General features: G+C 54.3%; 1 protein-coding gene across 1 annotated transcript in view; it reads right to left on the bottom strand.

Annotated features, from left to right (window-relative positions):
• Window positions 1-5919: 5919 nt before the first annotated feature.
• The window catches only part of LOC147086851 (synapsin-2-like), a 326247-nt gene continuing 310711 nt past the window's right edge, over window positions 5920-21455 (bottom strand). Inside the window, exons 4-6 of the mRNA XM_085978339.1 lie at window positions 9635-9791; window positions 6747-6836; window positions 5920-6108 (exon numbers count right to left, since the gene is read on the bottom strand). Coding sequence (XP_085834465.1) covers window positions 5920-6108; window positions 6747-6836; window positions 9635-9791 — 436 coding nt within the window. The remainder of the gene's footprint in view (window positions 6109-6746; window positions 6837-9634; window positions 9792-21455) is intronic.

Below are 21455 nucleotides of genomic sequence, written 5' to 3'. Positions count from 1 at the left end.
GTAAGGTAGGGTTAGCACAGGCACAATGGCGGTAGACTGCCCCCTAGGGGCTAGCTAGGGATAGCACGGGTACAATGGAGGTAGACTGCCCCCTAGGGCTTAGCTAGGGTTAGCACGGGTACAATGGAGGTAGACTGCCCCCTAGGGGCTAGCTAGGGATAGCACGGGTACAATGGAGGTAGACTGCCCCCTAGGGGCTAGCTAGGGATAGCACGGGTACAATGGAGGTAGACCGCCCCCTAGGGGTCGGGTAGGGTTAGCACGGCTACAATGGAGTTAGACCGCCCCCTAGGGGTAAGGTAGGGTTAGCACGGGCACAATGGAGGTAGAATGCCCCCTAGGGGTCGGGTAGGGTTAGCACGGGCACAATGGAGGTAGACTGCCCCCTAGGGGTCGGGTAGGGTTAGCACGGGTACAATGGAGGTAGACTGCCCCCTAGGGGCTAGCTAGGGATAGCACGGGTACAATGGAGGTAGACTGCCCCCTAGGGGTTAGCTAGGGTTAGCACGGGTACAATGGAGGTAGAATGCCCCCTAGGGGTTAGCTAGGGATAGCACGGGTACAATGGAGGTAGACTGCCCCCTAGGGGCTAGCTAGGGATAGCACGGGTACAATGGTGGTAGACTGCCCCCTAGGGGTAAGGTAGGGTTAGTATGGGTACAATGGAGGTAGACTGCCCCCTAGGGGTAAGGTAGGGTTAGCACGGGTACAATGGAGGTAGACCGCCCCCTAGGGGTAAGGTAGGGTTAGCACGGGTACAATGGAGGTAGACCGCCCCCTAGGGGTAAGGTAGGGTTAGCACGGGTACAATGGGGGTAGACTGCCCCCTAGGGGTAAGGTAGGGTTAGCACGGCTACAATGGAGTTAGACCGCCCCCTAGGGGTAAGGTAGGGTTAGCACGGGTACAATGGAGGTAGACTGCCCCCTCGGGGCTAGCTAGGGATAGCATGGATACAATGGAGGTAGACTGCCCCCTAGGGGTAAGGTAGGGTTAGCACAGGCACAATGGCGGTAGACTGCCCCCTAGGGGCTAGCTAGGGATAGCACGGGTACAATGGAGGTAGACTGCCCCCTAGGGCTTAGCTAGGGTTAGCACGGGTACAATGGAGGTAGACTGCCCCCTAGGGGCTAGCTAGGGATAGCACGGGTACAATGGAGGTAGACTGCCCCCTAGGGGCTAGCTAGGGATAGCACGGGTACAATGGAGGTAGACCGCCCCCTAGGGATCGGGTAGGGTTAGCACGGCTACAATGGAGTTAGACCGCCCCCTAGGGGTAAGGTAGGGTTAGCACGGGCACAATGGAGGTAGAATGCCCCCTAGGGGTCGGGTAGGGTTAGCATGGGCACAATGGAGGTAGACGGCCCCCTAGGGGTAAGGTAGGGTTAGCACGGGTACAATGGAGGTAGACCGCCCCCTAGGGGTAAGGTAGGGTTAGCACGGGTACGATGGAGGTAGACTGCCCCCTAGGGGTAAGGTAGGGTTAGCACGGCTACAATGGGGGTAGACTGCCCCCTAGGGGTAAGGTAGGGCTAGCACGGGTACAATGGAGGTAGACTGCCCCCTAGGGGTAAGGTAGGGTAAGCACGGCTACAAGGGGGGTAGACTGCCCCCTAGGGGCTAGCTAGGGATAGCACGGGTCCAATGGAGGTAGACTGCCCCCTAGGGGTCGGGTAGGGTTAGCACAGGTACAATGGAGGTAGCCTGCCCCCTAGGGGCTAGCTAGGAATGCACGGGTACAATGGAGGTAGACCGGCCCCTAGGGGCTAGCTAGGGATAGCACGGGTACAATGGAGGTAGACTGCCGCCTAGGGGTAAGGTAGGGTTAGCACGGGTACAATGGAGGTAGACTGCCCCCTTGGGGTAAGGTAGGGTTAGCACGGCTACAATGGAGGTAGACCGCCCCCTAGGGGCTAGCTAGGGATAGCACGGGTACAATGGAGGTAGACTGCCCCCTAGGGGTCGGGGAGGGTTAGCACGGGAACAATGGAGGTAGGCTGCCCCCTAGGGGTCAGATAGGGTTAGCACGGGTACAATGGAGGTAGACTGCCCCCTAGGGGTCGGGTAGGGTTAGCACGGGTACGATGGAGGTAGACTGCCCCCTAGGGGTAAGGTAGGGTTAGCACGGGTACAATGGAGGTAGACTGCCCCCTAGGGGTAAGGTAGGGTTAGCACGGCTACAATGGAGGTAGACTGCCCCCTAGGGGTAAGGTAGGGTTAGCACGGCTACAATGGGGGTAGACTGCCCCCTAGGGGTCGGGTAGGGTTAGCACGGATACAATGGAGGTAGACTGCCCCCCTAGGGGTCGGGTAGGGTTAGCACAGGTACAATGGAGGTAGACTGCCCCCTAGGGGTCGGGTAGGGTTAGCACAGGTACAATGGAGGTAGACTGCCCCCTAGGGGTAAGATAAGGTTAGTACGGGAACAATGGAGGTAGTCTGCCCCCTAGGGGTAGGGTAGGGTTAGCACAGGTACAATGGAGGTAGACTGCCCCCTAGCGGTAATGTAGGTCTAGCACGGGTACAATGGAGGCAGACTGCCCCCTATGGGTCGGGTAGGGTTAGCACGGGTGCGATGGAGGTAGACTGCCCCCTATGGGTCGGGTAGGGTTAGCACGGGTACGATGGAGGTAGACTGCCCCCTATGGGTCGATTAGGGTTAGCACGGGTACAATGGAGGTAGCCTGCCCCCTGGGGATCGGGTAGGGTTAGCACGGGTACAATGGAGGTAGACTGCCCCCTATGGGTCGGGTAGGGTTAGCACGGGTACGATGGAGGTAGACTGCCCCCTATGGGTCGATTAGGGTTAGCACGGGTACAATGGAGGTAGCCTGCCCCCTGGGGATCGGGTAGGGTTAGCACGGGTACAATGGAGGTAGACTGCCCCTTAGGGGTCGGGCAGGGTTATCACGGGTACGATGGAGGTAGACTGCCCCCTAGGGGTCGGGTAGGGTTAGCACGGGTACAATGGAGGTAGCCTGCCCCCTGGGGATCGGGTAGGGTTAGCACAGGTACAATGGAGGTTGACTGCCCCTTAGGGGTCGGGCAGGGTTATCACGGGTACGATGGAGGTAGACTGCCCCTTATGGGTCGAGTAGGGTTAGCACGGGTACAATGGAGGTAGACTGCCCCCTAGGGGTAAGGTAGGGTTAGCACGGGAAAAATGGGGGTAGACTGCCCCCTAGGGGTCGGGTAGGGTTATCACGGGTACGATGGAGGTAGACAGCCCCCTATGGGTCGGGTAGGGTTAGCACGGGTACAATGGAGGTAGACTGCCCCCTAGGGGTAAGGTAGGGTTAGCACGCGAACAATGGGGGTGGACTGCCCCCTAGGGGTCGGGTAGGGTTAGCACGGGTACAATGGGGGTAGACTGCCCCCTAGGGGTAAGGTAGGGCTAGCACGGGTACAATGGAGGTAGACTGCCCCCTCGGGGTAAGGTAGCGTTAGCACGGGTACAATGGAGGTAGACTGCCCCCTAGGGGTAAGGTAGGGTTAGCACGGGTACAATGGAGGTAGACTGCCCCCTAGGGGTCGGGTAGGGTTAGCACGGGTACAGTGGAGGTAGACTGCCCCCTAGGGGTCGGGTAGGGTTAGCACGGGTACGATGGAGGTAGACTGCCCCCTATGGGTCGGGTAGGGTTAGCACGGGTACAATGGAGGTAGACTGCCCCCTAGGGGTAAGGTAGGGTTAGCACGGGAACAATGGGGGTAGACTGCCCCCTAGGGGTAAGGTAGGGTAAGCACGGCTACAATGGGGGTAGACTGCCCCTAGGGGCTAGCTAGGGATAGCACGGGTCCAATGGAGGTAGACTGCCCCCTAGGGGTCGGGTAGGGTTAGCACGGGTACAATGGAGGTAGCCCGCCCCCTAGGGGTAAGGTAGGGTTAGCACGGGTACAATGGACGTAGACTGTCCCCTAGGGGTCGGGGCGGGTTAGCACGGGAACAATGGAGGTAGGCTGCCCCCTAGGGGTCGGATAGGGTTAGCATGGGTACAATGGAGGTAGACTGCCCCCTAGGGGTCGGGTAGGGTTAGCACAGGAACAATGGAGGTAGACTGCCCCCTAGGGGTAAGGTAGGGCTAGCACGGGTACAATGGAGGTAGACCGCCCCCTAGGGGTTGGGTAGGGTTAGCACGGGTACAATGGAGGTAGACTGCCCCCTAGGGGTAAGGTAGGGTTAGCACGGGTACAATGGAGGTAGACTGCCCCCTAGGGGTAAGGTAGGGTTAGCACGGCTACAATGGAGGTAGACTGCCCCCTAGGGGTCGGGTAGGGTTAGCACGGCTACAATGGAGGTAGACTGCCCCCTCGGGGTCGGGTAGGGTTAGCACGGATACAATGGAGGTAGACTGCCCCCTAGGGGTCGGGTACGTTTAGCATGGGTACAATGGAGATAGACTGCCCCCTAGGGGTCGGGTAGGGTTAGCACGGGTACAATGGAGGTAGCCCGCCCCCTAGGGGTTGGGTAGGGTTAGCACAGGTACAATGGAGGTAGACTGCCCCCTAGGGATCGGGTAGGGTTAGCACAGGTACAATGGAGGTAGACTGCCCCCTAGGGGTAAGATAAGGTTAGTACGGGAACAATGGAGGTAGACTGCCCCCTAGGGGTCGGGTAGGGTTAGCACAGGTACAATGGAAGTAGACTGCCCCCTAGGGGTAAGGTAGGGCTAGCACGGGTACGATGGAGGTAGACTGCCCCCTAGGGGTTGGGTAGGGTTAGCACAGGTACAATGGAGGTAGACTGCCCCCTAGGGATCGGGTAGGGTTAGCACAGGTACAATGGAGGTAGACTGCCCCCTAGGGGTAAGATAAGGTTAGTACGGGAACAATGGAGGTAGACTGCCCCCTAGGGGTCGGGTAGGGTTAGCACAGGTACAATGGAAGTAGACTGCCCCCTAGGGGTAAGGTAGGGCTAGCACGGGTACGATGGAGGTAGACTGCCCCCTATGGGCCGGGTAGGGTTAGCACGGGTACGATGGAGGTAGACTGCCCCCTATGGGTCGATTAGGGTTAGCACGGGTACAATGGGGGTAGACTGCCCCCTGGGGATCGGGTAGGGTTAGCACGGGTACAATGGAGGTAGACTGCCCCCTAGGGGTCGGGCAGGGTTATCACGGGTACGATGGAGGTAGACTGCCCCCTAGGGGTAAGGTAGGGTTAGCACGGGTACAATGGGGGTAGACTGCCCCCTAGGGGTAAGGTAGGGTTAGCACGGGTACAATGGGGGTAGACTGCCCCCTAGGGGTAAGGTAGGGTTAGCACGGGTACAATGGGGGTAGACTGCCCCCTAGGGGTCGACAAAACCAGTGTGAAACATGAAAGGGCCAAATGACCCAGCAAACCCTCTCCTCCCATGGACAATCTAACATGGCCTCCACCCCTAATCATCTCATCTGTTGTTCTACAAAGTATCTCCCTCCCCTCCAAAGTTAAGCCCTATCAGACTCCAGACCCTGCCTCCATCTCACCTCCTACACCATCCATCTCTGACCAGTTCCCTTCCTTGTCTCAACATCAGCATGATTTCCGACAGCTCAGGAACCATCAAGTCCCAGATGGCGACCGATATTCTCAAATCTCCACTTGCCCTTATAATCCTCGGTCCGTTCCTGACCAGATAACCGGACTGCCTTTTTTTAAAGTGTTACCTAGAATATACAGCATAGAATCAGGCCATTCGGCCTGTCTGCTTCGTGCTGGTGTTTCTGCTCCACACCAGCCTCCTCCCGCCCCCTCGTCATTTCACCCCATCACCATGTCCTTCTATTCCTTTCTCCCGCATGTGTTTATCCAGCTTCCCCTTAAATGCATCGACGCTATTCGCCCCGACCACTCCCTGTGGGAGCGAGTTCCACATTCTCACCACTCTCTGGGGAAAGAAGTTTCTCCTGAATTCCCGATCGGATTTCTTGGTGACCATCTTATATTATGTTGACGGAGTTTATTAACTGGGAGTCCTTCCCACCGACTCTCCAATCTGTGTCGGTAAAATAAATCCTTTGAACTCTGAACTCTAGGCATTGCCAGTTCTGGCAACTGTGCCGTCCAATGGCTGGAGCGTCTGGCTTTCCAATGGCAGGCAACATCTTGGTGCCCGTCTTTTCAGTGAGCTCAGTCACAAGATGGAGGAACATGGCCCATCTGTAGCACGACTATTGCCCTGCCTCATGGATGAGATCTGCTAACTCGGCAGCGAGGGTTAGCCTAAACATTCACTCCCTCCACCACCGGCGCACCGTGGCTGCAGTGTGGACCATCTACAAGATGCACTGCAGCAACTCGCCAAGGCTTCTTCGGCAGCACCGCCCAAACCCACGACCTCTGCCACCTAGAAGGACAAGGGCAGCAGGCGCATGGGGAACACCACCACCTCCAAGTCACACACACCATCCTGACTTGGAAATATATCGGCCGTTCCTTCATCATCGCTGGGTCAAAATCCTGGAACTCCCTCCCTAACAGCGCTGTGGGAGCACCTTCACCACACGGGACTGCAGCGGTTCAAGAAGGCGGCTCACCACCACCTTCTCAAGAGCCAACTAGGAATGGACAATAAATGCTAGGCCTTGCCAGCGACGCCCACATCCCAAAAAATTCATTCCCAAAAGAAATATTCGCGTCTCAGTAGCCCAGCTCGAAGTGCGGCACAAAACTCTCATGGGTTCCAAAGAGGGGAGATCCTCATCCCAAGCTTAATACAATCTGTTGAGATCGCGGCCCAGGGCCTGGGTTGCATAGGCTCACTCACCATCTCCTTGTGGTTTGGGTAGAAAACCTGTTCGATGAGGGGGAACTCGTCTGGGCCCAGTTTCTTAAATATCTTTGTCAGCTGGCCAAACTAGAGATGGGGAGAGAAAGAGAACAACTGAGTGAGCGCTGGTGAATTATTGTTGCATGACCACTCCCATCCCGATTTTAAGGTTCTGTCCCTTTCATAAGAACATAGAAAAATAGGAGCAGGAGTCGGCCATTCGGCCCTTCGAGCCTGCTCCGCCATTCAATATGATCAGGGCTGATCCTCTATTTCAATACCATATTCCCGCTCTCTCCCCATACCCCTTGATGCCTTTTGTGTCTAGAAATCTATCTATCTCCTTCTTAAATATATTCAGTGACTTGGCCTCCACAGCCTTCTGTGGTAGAGAATTCCACAGGTTCACCACCCTCGGAGTGAAGAAATTTCTCCTCATCTCAGTCCTAAATGTCCTACCCCGTATCCTGAGACTGTGACCCCTCGTTCTAGACACCCCAGCCAGGGGAAACATCCTCCCTGCATCCAGTCTGTCCAGCCCAGTCAGAATTTTATACGTTTCCACAAGATCCCCTCTCATTCTTCTAAACTCTAGTGAATACAGGCCTAGTCGACCCAATCTCTCCTCATACGACAGTCCTGCCATCCCAGGAATCAGTCTGGTGAACCTTCGCTGCACTCCCTCTGTGGCAAGTATATCCTTTCTTAGGTAAGGAGACCAAAACTGCACACAGTACTCCAGGTGTGGTCTCACCAAGGCCCTGTACAACTGTAGTAACATAAGCAATAGGAGCAGGAGTCGGTCGTACGGCCCCTCGAGCCTGCTCCGCCATTCAATGAGATCATGGCTGATCTTCTACCTCATCTCCACTTTCCCGCACCGATCCCTTGATTCCCTTAATATCCAAAAATCTATCGATCTCAGCCTTGAATATACTCAACGACTGAGCCTCCACAGCCCTCTGGGGCAGAGAATTCCAAAGATTCACCGCCCTCTGAGTGAAGAAATTCCTCCTCATCTCAGTCCAAAATGGCCGACCCCTTATCCTGAGACTGTGACCCCTGGTTCGAGACTCTCCAGCCAGGAGGAAACAGCCTCTCAGCCTCTACCCTGTCAAGCTCTCTCAGAATCTTAAATGAGATCGCCTCTCTAAACTTTGGAGAGTATAGGCCCAATCTGCTCAATTCTTGATTCCCACACCAGGGGAGATAGTTTCTCTCTCGATCGACCCTGTCGAGTCCCTTTAATCATCTCAAACACCTCGATCAGATCACCCCTTAATCTTCTGTACTCGAGGGAATACAAGCCCAGTCTGTCCTCGGGATTTAACCCTTTAAGAATCAGAGAATCAGAGAAATTTACGGCCATTTGGCCCATCCTGTCCGTGCCGGCCGACAAAGAGCCATCCCAGCCGAATCCCACTTTCCAGCTCTCGGTCCGTGGCCCTGCAGGTGACGGCGCTTCGAGTGCACATCCAAGTACAGGAAACTTTGGTTTATCCGGAGGTTAACTGTCCGGCATGCTCGAGCCACCGGCAAAAATCAGGAGCCGTTTCATTAGGTTTTTTTTCTTTTCGTTGCTTTTTTTTCACCAGTCAGGCTCTGCAAGGTCTCGCTGAAGCTGTTGCTAAGCTACAGAGACGCTTGCAAGGTACAGCCGACTGTTTAGAAGCTGTTGCTAAGCAACAGGGTTTGTTGCCAGATACGGAGCTCAAAATCTCCGTATGTTTCAACATTAGCGCTGGTTTGTCCGGCAGTTTTGATGGGACGGCAACAGCTCGGTCCCGTCGGTGCCGGATAGCACAAAGTTTCCTGTACTTTTTAAATGCGATGAGGGTTTCTGCCTCGACCACCCTTTCAGGCAGTGAGTTCCAGACCCCCACCACCCTCTGGGTGGAAAAAGTTCTCAACTCCCCTCTAATCCTTCTACCAATGACTTTAAATCTCTGCCCCCCTGGTTATTGACCTCTCTGCTAAGGGAAATAGGTCCTTCCTATCCACTCTATCCAGGGCCCCCTCATCATTTTATACACCTCAATTAAATCTCCCCTCAGCCTCCTCTGTTCCAAAGAAAACAACCCCAGCCTCTCCAATCTTTCCTCATCGCTAAAATACTCCAGTCCCGGCAACATCCTCGGCAATCTCCTCTGCACCCTCTCCAGTGCAATCACATCCTTCCTGTAATGTGGTGACCAGAACTGCACGCAGTACTCTAGCTGAGGCCTAACTAGTGTTTTATACAGTTGAAGCATAACCCCCCTGCTCTTGTATTCTATGCCACGGCTAATAAAGGCAAGCATTCCGTATGCCTTCTTAACCACCTTATCTACCTGTCCTGCTACCTTCAGGGATCTGTGGACATGCACTCCAAGGTCCCTCTGATCTTCTGCACTTCTCAGTGCCCGACCATTTAATGTGTATTCCCTCGCCTTGTTAGCCCTCCCCAAATGCATTACCTCACACTTCTCCAGATTGAATTCCATTTGCCACTGTTCTGCCCACCTGACCAGTCCATTGATATCTTCCTGCAGTCTGCAGCTTTCTTCTTCATCATCAACCAGACGGCCGATTTTAGCGAACTTCTTAATCATACCCCCTACATTCAAGTCTAAATCATTGATAGCTAGCACAAAAAGCAAGGGACCCAGTACTGAGCCCTGCGGAACCCCACGTCCCAGCCCCCAACACATCCAGCTCGTTGCTACCCAATGAGCCAAGCCAACACAGGCCGGGAATGGAGCCTGGGGGTGGTAGTGGGGCCTTCCTGCTCGACTAGGCCTCCTCCCTGGTGAAACTCCCCGAGGTGCCCAGGATCCGTCAATCCCTCACCTTCCCCCCCTTAAGGAGACGCTCGCCCAGCCCCCCCCTGCCCCCCGCAAACTTACCACCCAGGGCTTGTCACAGAAGTTGTAGACGGAGTGAATGGAGTTGACGCTCCCGACCCCGGCGTACTGCAGCCCGATGACAATGTTCCGGAAGTCTCCGCCCTTGGCCATGCTGTACGCGTGCTGTCGAACGAGCACGAAATCCGGGGTGAAACATCTGCCCCGGAACAAGAACAGACGCCAAGTTAGTCATTCAGAGTGCGTGCATGTGTGTGTGTGTGTGTGTGTGCGGGGGCTGAAAACCCTCCTCCCTGCTCCACAACCTTTGTGGTTCAAAGGTGATACCCTCTCGCTCAACGTCCCCTCCCCCCCAGTCATAAGAAAGGAGCCATTTTGTTTGATATGGAGGCCATTTTGTTTGATATGGAGGCCATTTTATTTGATATAAGACCATGAGAAATAGGAGCAGGAGTCGGCCATTCGGCCCCTCAAGCCTGCTCTGCCATTTAACGAGATCATGGCTGATCATCCAAATTCAGTACCCGGTCCCTACTTTCTCCCCATATCCCTTGATCCCTTTAGCCTTAAGAAATATATCCAACTCCTTTTTGAATATATTTAATGAATTGGCCTCTACTGCCTTCTGTGGTAGAGAATTCCACAGGTTCACCACTCTCTGGGTGAAGAAATTCCTCCTCATCTCTGTCCTAAATGGCTGATCTTCGACCTCAACCCCACTTTCCCGCCCGATCCCTTGATTAAATAAATTATTATTTCAATGGGGAGAATTACAAAATGCTGCGGTACAGAGGAATCTGGGGGTCCTAGTACATGAAACACAAAAAGTTAGCATGCAGGTACAGCAAGTAATTAGGAAGGCAAATGGAATGTTGGCCTTTATTGCAAAGGGTATCTATATATATAAATCGGTACTTCTGTCATTCTGTCTATCTGTCATTCTGTCTATCTGTCTATCTGTCTGTCTGTCTGTCATCGCGTGTGCGTTGCGGGTATGCACTCGAAAGTTACAGGGCGTACCTACGCGCGCGTTACCTCCAAAGAAAGCTTACGCTTCCGAGACGGTTTTAAGCGTATTTACGTTTCGGCCCGGGCTAAAATTGCGCCCGCGGTATCCCAAAAACCTTCAACATTCCGCTCATTAGCATCTCATTATCCGCTCATTAGCGACAGAGTGACCGACAGAGTGACTTCGAGCTTGACCAATCGTACGCCGGGTTGCTGGCGTGTGCCGCCGGGCCAATCGGTGCGTGTGTGGCCGGGCTTTATCGTTCTGAACCGAGGTGAGTCGCCGCCATCTTGATTCCAAACTTTTCCTTTCTTTTTCCTCGCTTTCTACGTCTTAAAAAAAAACGTTGCTTTTAAAACACATATTGTTTTTTTAAAAAAATGATTTAGAAAGTAATTAACTTATCTAATCTCATTAATTTTCCTACCTTTTCCCGTTTTTCCAGGTAGGCCTAGAAGCCTCGGCGTCTCCTCCGCACCCACGCCCGAGCTAGGCACCTCCCGGCCCCACTCGAAGGCTGGAGGGCCAGCCTCAGCCCAGCGCCGCTAGGGTGCGCGCGCAGCAGGAGCTGAGACCCGCTGTCTCTCTCTGGCTGGCCGGGGGGGCGGGGCTTGCTGAGCGTCCAGCGTTACCCTGGCAACCGGGCCCGCCGGACGTCTCGCACAGCTGCAATCGGCGGTCTTCACCTCGGGGGGGGGGGGGGGGGGGGGGGGCCGCGACCCTCGGGGGGGGGGGGCGGGGGGCCGCGACCCTCGGGCGGGGGGGGGGGGGGCCGCGCGCGCAGCAGGAGCAGCTGAGACGCGGCGTCTCTCTCTCTGGCTTGGTCAGCGTCACGGTTACCCTGGCAACCGGGCCCGCCGGCCGACAGAGACGCCGCGTCTCAGCTCCTGCTGCGCGCGCAATCGGCGGTCTTCACCTCGGGGGGGGGCGACCCCCGCCCTCCCTCCCCTCCCCCCCTGCCCTCCCTTCCCCCCCTCCCTACCTTCCTCCCCCCCGCCCTCCCTTCCCCGCCCTCCCCTCCCCCCTCCCTTCCTCCCCCTCCCCGCCCTCCCACCCTCCCCCTTCCCCTCCCCCCCTTCCCCTCCCTCTCCCCCTTCCCCTCCCCTCTCCCCCTCCCGTCCTCCTCCCCCCCTTCCCCTCCCCCTCCCCTCCCCCCTCCCTTCCTCCCCCTCCCTGCCCTCCCCCCCTCCTCCCTCCCACCCTCCCCCTTCCCCTCCCCCCCTTCCCCTCCCTCTCCCCCTCCCCTCCCCCCTCCCCTCCCCCTCCCCCCTCCCCCCTCCTCTCCCCCCTCCCCCCCTCCCCTCCCTCTCTTCCCCCCAGTCGCTCTCTCTCTTCCCCCCAGTCGCTCTCTCTTCACCCCAGTCGCTCTCTCTCTCTCTTCCAACAACAGCATTCCCTCGAAAAAGCCTCGGCACCGCCGGGCACTTCAGCTAGTGGTGTATAAAAGTAGGAACGTTTTGATGCAACTGTACAGGGCGTTGGTGAGACCACACCTGGAGTACTGCGTACAGTTTTGGTCTCCTTACTTAAGGAAGGATATACTTGCATTGGAGACGGTGCAGTGAAGGTTCACGAGGTTGATTCCGGAGATGAAGGGGTTGACGTATGACGAAAGGTTGAGCAGGTTGGGCCTATACTCATTGGAGTTTAGAAGAATGAGAGGGGATCTTATTGAAACATATAAGATTCTGAAGGGGCTTGACAGGTGTGAGCTATGGGGGCGGTTTGTGGTGGATGGACGGTATGTGGCCACCAGATGGAGACAAAGTCCCCTCTCACTCCAATTCAGGTGAAGGCCACACCCACCTCCAACACACCTGAGGCAAATCTACCCATTAGCTCAGCAGTTCAAAAGGCAAACGAGTGCATCCCTTCAGGGCCATTGCCTGAGGGCTCTGCCCTGCCCTGAGGAGACAGCCACGCCAAGCCAAGCCACGCCAAGCCTGCTGTTGGGGCCCAGCTTGCAGCTGCCACAGAGCGGTCTGCTGTTGAACCCGGGTGGAATATTGTTTAGTTCTGCGAGCCTGATGTGATCCCTGGACCGGCTGAGAAAGATCCAGTGGTAAAGTAACCCTGGCTTATTGTTTTTGGAGAAAACTGATTTAAGGACTATCTTCCTAACCACCCAGGGGCGGGTGATGGTTTTGTTCTTCATTTTTCTTTTTTTGAACGTCATATGGTTTTTTGTATTTTGCCAGACGTGAACCTTTTTTCCCCGTTTTCTAAAAATAAAACACAGCTAACTGCTGTTTTTCATTTACCAATCTTGTGACTGTGCTTGTGTCCTCCATCCCGCATCAACACACCCTTCGGTCTAGGTGGTGGTTGATAGCACAGGGTAGATGCAGAGAGGATGTTTCCCCTCGTGGGGGAATCTAGAACTAGGGGGCATAGTTGCAGAATAAAGGGTGTAAGAATTCGCAATAATTTACAGTTCTGAAGATTAATTTTTTTGATTAAAGAATCCCTGGGCGTTGTGCTTTTAAATTTCCAGGGATGAAAATGTCTGTCACCACATGGCCGAAGACAAAGGACAATGCTTTGTTTACAAAGCAATTGAATGCTATTAGCATTTGTTTGTATATCGAGTGGATACATCTAAACTGCAGAAGAGACTTTTGGATCTTGAATGGGGACCGTTTAAGAACTGAATGGGTTTAAATCACCTAGCATTCTGGACAATAGAGCAGTTGTATTTCCCTTTTTGTTTCAGCCCAGGGAGCGCCGGAAGACACATTAACCCAGTCCAACCACTCTGAGTTAGCCAATCACAGCTTTCTCTTGTGTATTGGACCCTTTGGGTGGGAATTTTGCGCACAGCCCTTCACAGAAATCACAGAAACCCCACAGTGCAGATAGAGGCCATTTCGGCCCATCGAGCCTGCACCGACACATATCCCACCGATCCCCGTAACCCCTACACCAACACATATCCCACCCTATCCCCGTACCCCACGTATTTAATCCCCCTAACACTAAGGGTCAATTTATCATAGCCAATCAACCTAACCCGCACATCTTTGGACTGTGGGAGGAAACCGGAGCACCCGGAGGAAACCCACGCAAACACGGGGAGAATGTGCAAACTCCACACAGACAGTCACCCGAGGCCGGATTCGAACCCGGGTCCCTGGCGCTGTGAGGCAACAGTGCTAACCACTATGCCACCGTGCTGCCCTTGCAAGGCAGAACAGCAGGGGGCTCACCAGGTATAAAGATAGCTGCTGAGAAGCTATTACTTCCTGGGACCACAGGTGATCAGGGTGTTCTGACTCCTCGGCAAGGCAACGTAGCAGGAGTTAGGGGGTGGTGATTTGAGGGTAATTGCTAAGATTGTTTAAGTAACATTGGAGCCATTTTATCCCTCGTTTTCGCCGTCTGCAACCCCCTGTTATATAGTTTTACTGTGTTCGTGTGGCATAGTTTATTCTTTTGATTGTAGTTTATTTAGGTAGTAAAACTTGATTTTTCTCGCATCCAAACCACTTCTCCGTTTTAATATCATTAATTATAAGTTCCTCCACTCAGAACTGAAGGAGGGGCAGCGATTCGAAACCGCTGTTTGTAAATTGATTTAGAGTGCAGCAGCAGAAAGGCTGCTGACCAGGTGAATTACCGTAAACCAGGTAAAAGGTTGGAATTGGCCACAGCTCAGAGGCAAAGGCTGCTGGCCAGGTAAATTACCATAAACCAGTTAAAAGAAGCCCCCCCTTACAAGGGGGCGGCCATTTAAATCGGAGATGAGGAGGAATTTCTTCTCTCAGAGGGCCGTGAATCTTTGGAATTCTCGTCCCCAGAGAATTGTGGAGGCGGAGTCATTGAATATATTCAAGGCGGAAATTGACAGACATTTGAACTACAGGGGAGTCGAGGGTTATGGGGATCGGGCGGGAAAGTGGTGTTGAGGACAAGATTGGATCAGCCATGATCTTATTGAATGGCGGAGCAGGCTCGAGGGGCCAATTGGCCGACCACTGCTCCTGTTTCTTAGGTTCTTATTCCCCTAGAGCCCAAAAATCTCTCGATCTCAGCCTGGAATATATTCAACGACTGAGCCTCTCCACAGCCCTCTGGGGCAGAGAATTCCAAAGCTTCCAGTCTCCAATCTTAATTTCCAGACTCGACTATTCCGACCCTCTCCCGCCCGGCCTCCCACCTCCCACCCTCCGTAACCATCAGCTCATCTAAAACTCTGCTGCCCCCCGTGTCCTAACTCGCACCCAGTCCCGTTCACCCATCACCCCCCCCTGTGCTCGCCGATCTACATTGGCTACCGGTCCGGCAACGCCTCGATTTTAAAACTCTCATCCTCGTGTCCAAATCCCTCCGTGGCCTCCTTGGCCCCTCCCTATCTCTGTAACCTCCTCCAGCCCCTACAATCCTCTCTATCTCTGTAACCTCCTCCAGCCCCTACAACCCTCTCTATCTCTGTAACCTCCTCCAGGCCCTACAACCCCCCCATCTCTGTAACCTCCTCTAGCCCCGACAACCCTCCCTATCTCTGTAACCTCCTCCAGCCCCTACAGCCCTCCCTATCTCTGTAACCTCCTCCAGCCCCTACAACCCTCCCTATCTCTATAACCTCCTCTAGCCCCGACAACCCTCCCTATCTCTATAACCTCCTCTAGCCCCGACAACCCTCCCTATCTCTGTAACCTCCTCCAGCCCCTACAACCCTCCCTATCTCTGTAACCTCCTCCAGCCCCTACAACCCTCCCTATCTCTGTAACCTCCTCCAGCCCCTACAACCCTCCCTATCTCTGTAACCTCCTCCAGCCCCTACAACCCTCCCTATCTCTGTATCCTCCTCCAGCCCCTACAACCCTCTCTATCTCTGTAACCTCCTCCAGCCCCTACAACCCTCCCTATCTCTGTAACCTCCTCCAGCCCCTACAACCATCCCTATCTCTGTAACCTCCTCCAGCCCCTACAACCCTCCCTATCTCTGTAACCTCCTCCAGCCCCTACAACCCTCCCTATCTCTGTAACCTACAACCCTCCCTATCTCTGTAACCTCCTCCAGCCCCTACAACCCTCCCTATCTCTGTAACCTCCTCCAGCCCCTGACAACCCTCCCTATCTCTGTAACCTCCTCCAGCCCCTACAACCCTCCCTATCTCTGTAACCTCCTCCAGCCCCTACAACCCTCCCTATCACTGTAACCTACAACCCTCCCTATCTCTGTAACCTCCTCCAGCCCCTACAACCCTCCTTGTCTCTGTAACCTCCTCCAGCCCCTACAACCCTCCCTATCTCTGTAACCTCCTCCAGCCCCTACAACCCTCCCTCTCTCTGTAACCTCCTCCAGGCCCTACAACCCACCCTATCTCTGTAACCTCCTCCAGGCCCTACAACCCTCCCTATCTCTGTAACCTCCTCCAGCCCCTACAGCCCTCCCTATCTCTGTAACCTCCTCCAGCCCCTACAACCCTCCCTATCTCTATAACCTCCTCTAGCCCCGACAACCCTCCCTATCTCTATAACCTCCTCTAGCCCCGACAACCCTCCCTATCTCTGTAACCTCCTCCAGCCCCTACAACCCTCCCTATCTCTGTAACCTCCTCCAGCCCCTACAACCCTCCCTATCTCTGTAACCTCCTCCAGCCCCTACAACCCTCCCTATCTCTGTAACCTCCTCCAGCCCCTACAACCCTCCCTATCTCTGTATCCTCCTCCAGCCCCTACAACCCTCTCTATCTCTGTAACCTCCTCCAGCCCCTACAACCCTCCCTATCTCTGTAACCTCCTCCAGCCCCTACAACCATCCCTATCTCTGTAACCTCCTCCAGCCCCTACAACCCTCCCTATCTCTGTAACCTCCTCCAGCCCCTACAACCCTCCCTATCTCTGTAACCTACAACCCTCCCTATCTCTGTAACCTCCTCCAGCCCCTACAACCCTCCCTATCTCTGTAACCTCCTCCAGCCCCTGACAACCCTCCCTATCTCTGTAACCTCCTCCAGCCCCTACAACCCTCCCTATCTCTGTAACCTCCTCCAGCCCCTACAACCCTCCCTATCACTGTAACCTACAACCCTCCCTATCTCTGTAACCTCCTCCAGCCCCTACAACCCTCCTTGTCTCTGTAACCTCCTCCAGCCCCTACAACCCTCCCTATCTCTGTAACCTCCTCCAGCCCCTACAACCCTCCCTCTCTCTGTAACCTCCTCCAGGCCCTACAACCCACCCTATCTCTGTAACCTCCTCCAGGCCCTACAACCCTCCCTATCTCTGTAACCTCCTCCAGCCCCTACAACCCTCCAAGATCTCTGCGCTCCTCCAATTCTGGCCTCTCGCGCATGCCCTGATTTCCATCGCTCCGCCATTGGCGGCTGTGCCTTCAGCCGCCTGGGCCCCGAGCTCTGGAATTCCCTCCCTAAACCTCTCCGCCTCTCTCTTTCCTCCTTTAAGACGCTCCCTAAAACCGACCTCTGTGACCAGGCTTTTGGTCACCAGTCCCGAATATCTCCTTAAATGGCTCGGGGTCAAATTTTTGTTTGATAACGCTCCTGTGAGAACGTCAGTGTTCTCGCTCAGGCCAACATCCCCAGCATCGAAGCTCTGACCACGCTCGATCAGCTCCGATGGACGGGTCACATTGTCCGCATGCCCGATACGAGACTCCCAAAAACAAGGGCTCTACTCGGAGCTCCGACACAGCAAAAGAGCCCCAGGTGGGCAGAGGAAACGCTTCAAGGACACCCTCAAAGCCTCCTTGAAGAAGTGCAACATCCCCCACCGACACCTGGGAATCCCTGGCCCGAGACCACACAAAGTGGAGGAGAAGCATCCGGGAAGGCGCCGAACGCCTCGAGTCTCTTCGCCGGGAGCAAGCGGAAGCCAAGCGCAGGCAGCGCAAGGAGCGCACGTCAACCCAAGCACCCCACCCACCCGCCCCTTCGACCACCATCTGCCCCACCTGTGACAGAGACTGTAGGTCCCGCATTGGACTCATCAGTCACCTGAGAACTCATTGTTAGTGTGGAAGCAAGTCATCCTCGGTTCCGAGGGACTGCCTAAGAAGGAAGAAGAAGAGGAGCGTTGGGGTGTTTTACTAGGACATGGAGGGATTTGAACCTGTGGAATTCTCTACCACAGAAGGCAGTAGAGGCCAATTCATTAAATATATTCAAGAAGGAGTTGGATATATTTCTTAAGGCTAAAGGGATCAAGGGATATGGGGAGAAGGCAGGGACAGGGTACTGAATTTGGATGATCAGCCATGATCTCATTGAATGGCGGAGCAGGCTCGAGGGGCCGAATGGTCTACTCCTGCTCCTATCTGCTATGTTTCTATGAACAGGAGGATGAGAATTTTTAAATATAGGCAATGCCGGACTGGGAGCCAGTGTAGGTCAGCGAGCACAGGAGGGGGGTGACGGGTGAACGAGACACGGTGCGAGTTAGCATACAACCTTCAATCGGATTTGTGGATGGAAATTGCCGCCGGGAGCTGGTTGGCGTGGGAATGAAAAGCGGGAAAAGCTCCAGTTTCCCCAAGAAAGGTGATTGGCAAAAGAACCAAAGGCGACACGAAGAAAATAAACATTTTTACGCAGCGAGTGGTTAGGATCTGGAATGTGCTGCCTCAGAGGGCGGTGGAGGCAGAATCAATCGCGGCTTTCAAAAGGGAATTGGATAAGCACCTGAAGGAGAGAAATGTGCAGGACTACGGGGAAAGGGCAGGGGAGCGGGACTGTCTGAGGTGCTCTTGCAGAGAGCTGGCACGGGCTCGACGGGCCGAATGGCCTCCTCCCGTGCTATGTGTCTAACGACTCAAAGAATTCCCAGATCACTGTGGTGAGCTGGCTCTTTCTCAAGCCCAGCCTCGGCCCTGCTTCTCGTAAATCCCGTCTTTTCACTGAGGTTTAGACTCGGCTTCCTGCCCACATCCTGCCCAGCGACCTTGCTTCTTCGCTTGGTTGAGGATGCGGTCGATCAGGGATCACTGACGCCGGGCTGGCAGCGAAAACAAGGCACCAGTGTGGAGCCAGCCATCTCTGAGGCGTCTGAGAGACCCCCCGAGTGAAAACAGATGAATTGGGTCGGTTGGGCTTCTACTCGCTGGAGTTTAGAAGAATGAAAGGGGATCTCATTGAAACTTATAAAATTCTAACAGGACTGGACAGACTAGATGCAGGAAGGATGTTCCCAATGGTGGGGGAATCCAGAACCAGGGGTCACAGTCTAAAGATAAGGGGTAAGCCATTTAGGACAGAGATGAGGAGGAATTTCTTCACCCAGAGAGTGGTGAACCTGTGGAATTCTCGACCACAGAAGGCAGTAGAGGCCAATTCATTAAATATATTCAAGAAGGAGTTAGATATATTTCTTAAGGCTAAAGGGATCAAGGGATATGGGGAGAAATCAGGGGCAGAGTGCTGAATTTGGATGATCAGCCATGATCTCATTAAATGGCGGAGCAGGCTCGAGGGGCCGAATGGCCAACTCCTGCTCCTATCTTCTATGTTTCTATAATGGCAACAGGAACAGCCGGTCGCAAAATAGGGCATCGGCATCTGAAGATACGTCCCTCTACACTGTCCCATCAAACATTCCCAGGACAGGTACAGCACGGGTTAGATACAGAGTAAAGCTCCCTCTACACTGTCCCATCAAACACTCCCAGGACAGGTACAGCACGGGTTAGATACAGAGTAAAGCTCCCTCTACACTGTCCCATCAAACACTCCCAGGGCAGGTACAGCATGGGTTAGATACAGAGTAAAGCTCCCTCTACACTGTCCCATCAAACATTCCCAGGGCAGGTACAGCACGGGTTAGATACAGAGTAAAGCTCCCTCTACACTGTCCCATCAAACATTCCCAGGGCAGGTACAGCACGGGTTAGATACAGAGTAAAGCTCCCTCTACACTGTCCCATCAAACACTCCCAGGACAGGTACAGCACGGGTTAGATACAGAGTAAAGCTCCCTCTACACTGTCCCATCAAACACTCCCAGGGCAGGTACAGCACGGGTTAGATACAGAGTAAAGCTCCCTCTACACTGTCCAATCAAACACTTCCAGAGCCGATACAGCACGGGTTAGATACAGAGTAAAGCTCCCTCTACACTGTCCCATCAAACACTCCCAGGGCAGGTACAGCACGGGGTTAGATACAGAGTAAAGCTCCCTCTACACTGTCCCCATCAAACACTCCCAGGGCAGGTACAGCACGGGTTAGATACAGAGTGAAGCTCCCTCTACACTGTCCCATCAAACACTCTCAGGGCAGGTACAGCACGGGTTAGATACAGAGTAAAGCTCCCTCTACACTCTCCCATCAAACACTCTCAGGGCAGGTACAGCAAGGGTTAGATACAGAGTAAAGCTCCCTCTACACTGTCCCATCAAACACTCCCAGGACAGGTACAGCACGGGGTTAGATACAGAGTAAAGCTCCCTCTACACTGTCCCATCAACCACTCCCAGGACAGGTATAGCACGGGTTAGATACAGAGTAAAGCTCCCTCTACACTGTCCCATCAAACACATCCAGGGCAGGTACAGCACGGGTTAGATACAGAGTAAAGCTCCCTCTACACTGTCCAATCAAACACTTCCAGAGCCGGTACAGCACGTGTTAGATACAGAGTAAAGCTCCCTCTGCACTGTCCCGTCAAACACTCCCAGGGCAGGTACAGCGCGGGTTAGATACAGAGTAAAGCTCCCTCTACACTGTCCCATCAAACACTCCCAGGGCAGGTACAGCACGGGGTTAGATACAGAGTGAAGCTCCCTCTACACTGTCCCCATCAAACACTCCCAGGGCAGGTACAGCACGGTTTAGATCCAGAGTAAAGCTCACTCTGCACTGTCCCCATCAAACACTCCCAGGGCAGGTACTGCACGGGTTAGATACAGAGTAAAGCTCCCTCTACACTGTCCCCATCAAACACTCCCAGGGCAGGTACATCACGGGTTAGATACAGTGTAAAGCTCCCTCTACACTGTCCCCTCAAACACTCCCAGGGCAGGTACAGCACGGGTTAGATCCAGAGTAAAGCTCACTCTACACTGTCCCCTCAAACACTCCCAGGGCAGGTACAGCAGAGGTTAGACACAGAGTAAAGCTCCCTCTACACTGTCCCATCAAACACTCCAAGGGCAGGTACAGCACGGGTTAGATACAGAGTAAAGCTCCCTCTACACTGTCCCATCAAACACTCCCAGGGCAGGTACAGCGCGGGTTAGATACAGAGTAAAGCTCCCTCTACACTTTCCGATCAAACACTCTCAGGGCAGGTACAGCACGGGTTAGATACAGAGTAAAACTCCCTCTACACAGTCCCCATCAAACACTCCCAGGGCAGGTACAGCACGGGTTAGATACAGAGTAAAGCTCCCGCTACACTGTCCCATCAAACACTCCCAGGGCAGGTACAGCACAGGTTAGATACAGAATGAAGCTCCCTCTACACTGTCCCCATCAAACACTCCCAGGCAGGTACAGCATGGGTTTGATACAGAGTAAAGCTCCCTCTTAACTGTCCCCATCAAACACTCCCAGGGCAGGTACAGCATGGGTTAGATGCAGAAAAAAGCTCCCTCTACACTGTCCCCATCAAACACTCCCAGGGCAGGTACAGCGCGGGTTAGATACAGAGTAAAGCTCCCTCTACACTGTCCCATCAAACACTCTCAGGGCAGGTGCAGCACGGGTTAGATACAGAGTAAATCTCCCTCTACACTGTCCCATCAAACACTCCCAGGGCAGGTACAGCACGGGTTAGATACAGAGTGAAGCTCCCTCTAAACTGTCCCATCAAACACTCTCAGGGCAGGTACAGCACGGGTTAGATACAGAGTAAAGCTCCCTCTACACTCTCCCATCAAACACTCTCAGGGCA

The sequence above is a fragment of the Somniosus microcephalus genome, unplaced genomic scaffold (assembly GCF_052327205.1).
Source record: "Somniosus microcephalus isolate GS21.2 unplaced genomic scaffold, FLI_Smic_1.0 unresolved_chr7, whole genome shotgun sequence".
NCBI classification, from domain to species: domain Eukaryota; kingdom Metazoa; phylum Chordata; class Chondrichthyes; order Squaliformes; family Somniosidae; genus Somniosus; species Somniosus microcephalus.
Note: the sequence above shows the minus strand (reverse complement) of the source record. Positions and strands in the feature narration are given on the sequence as shown.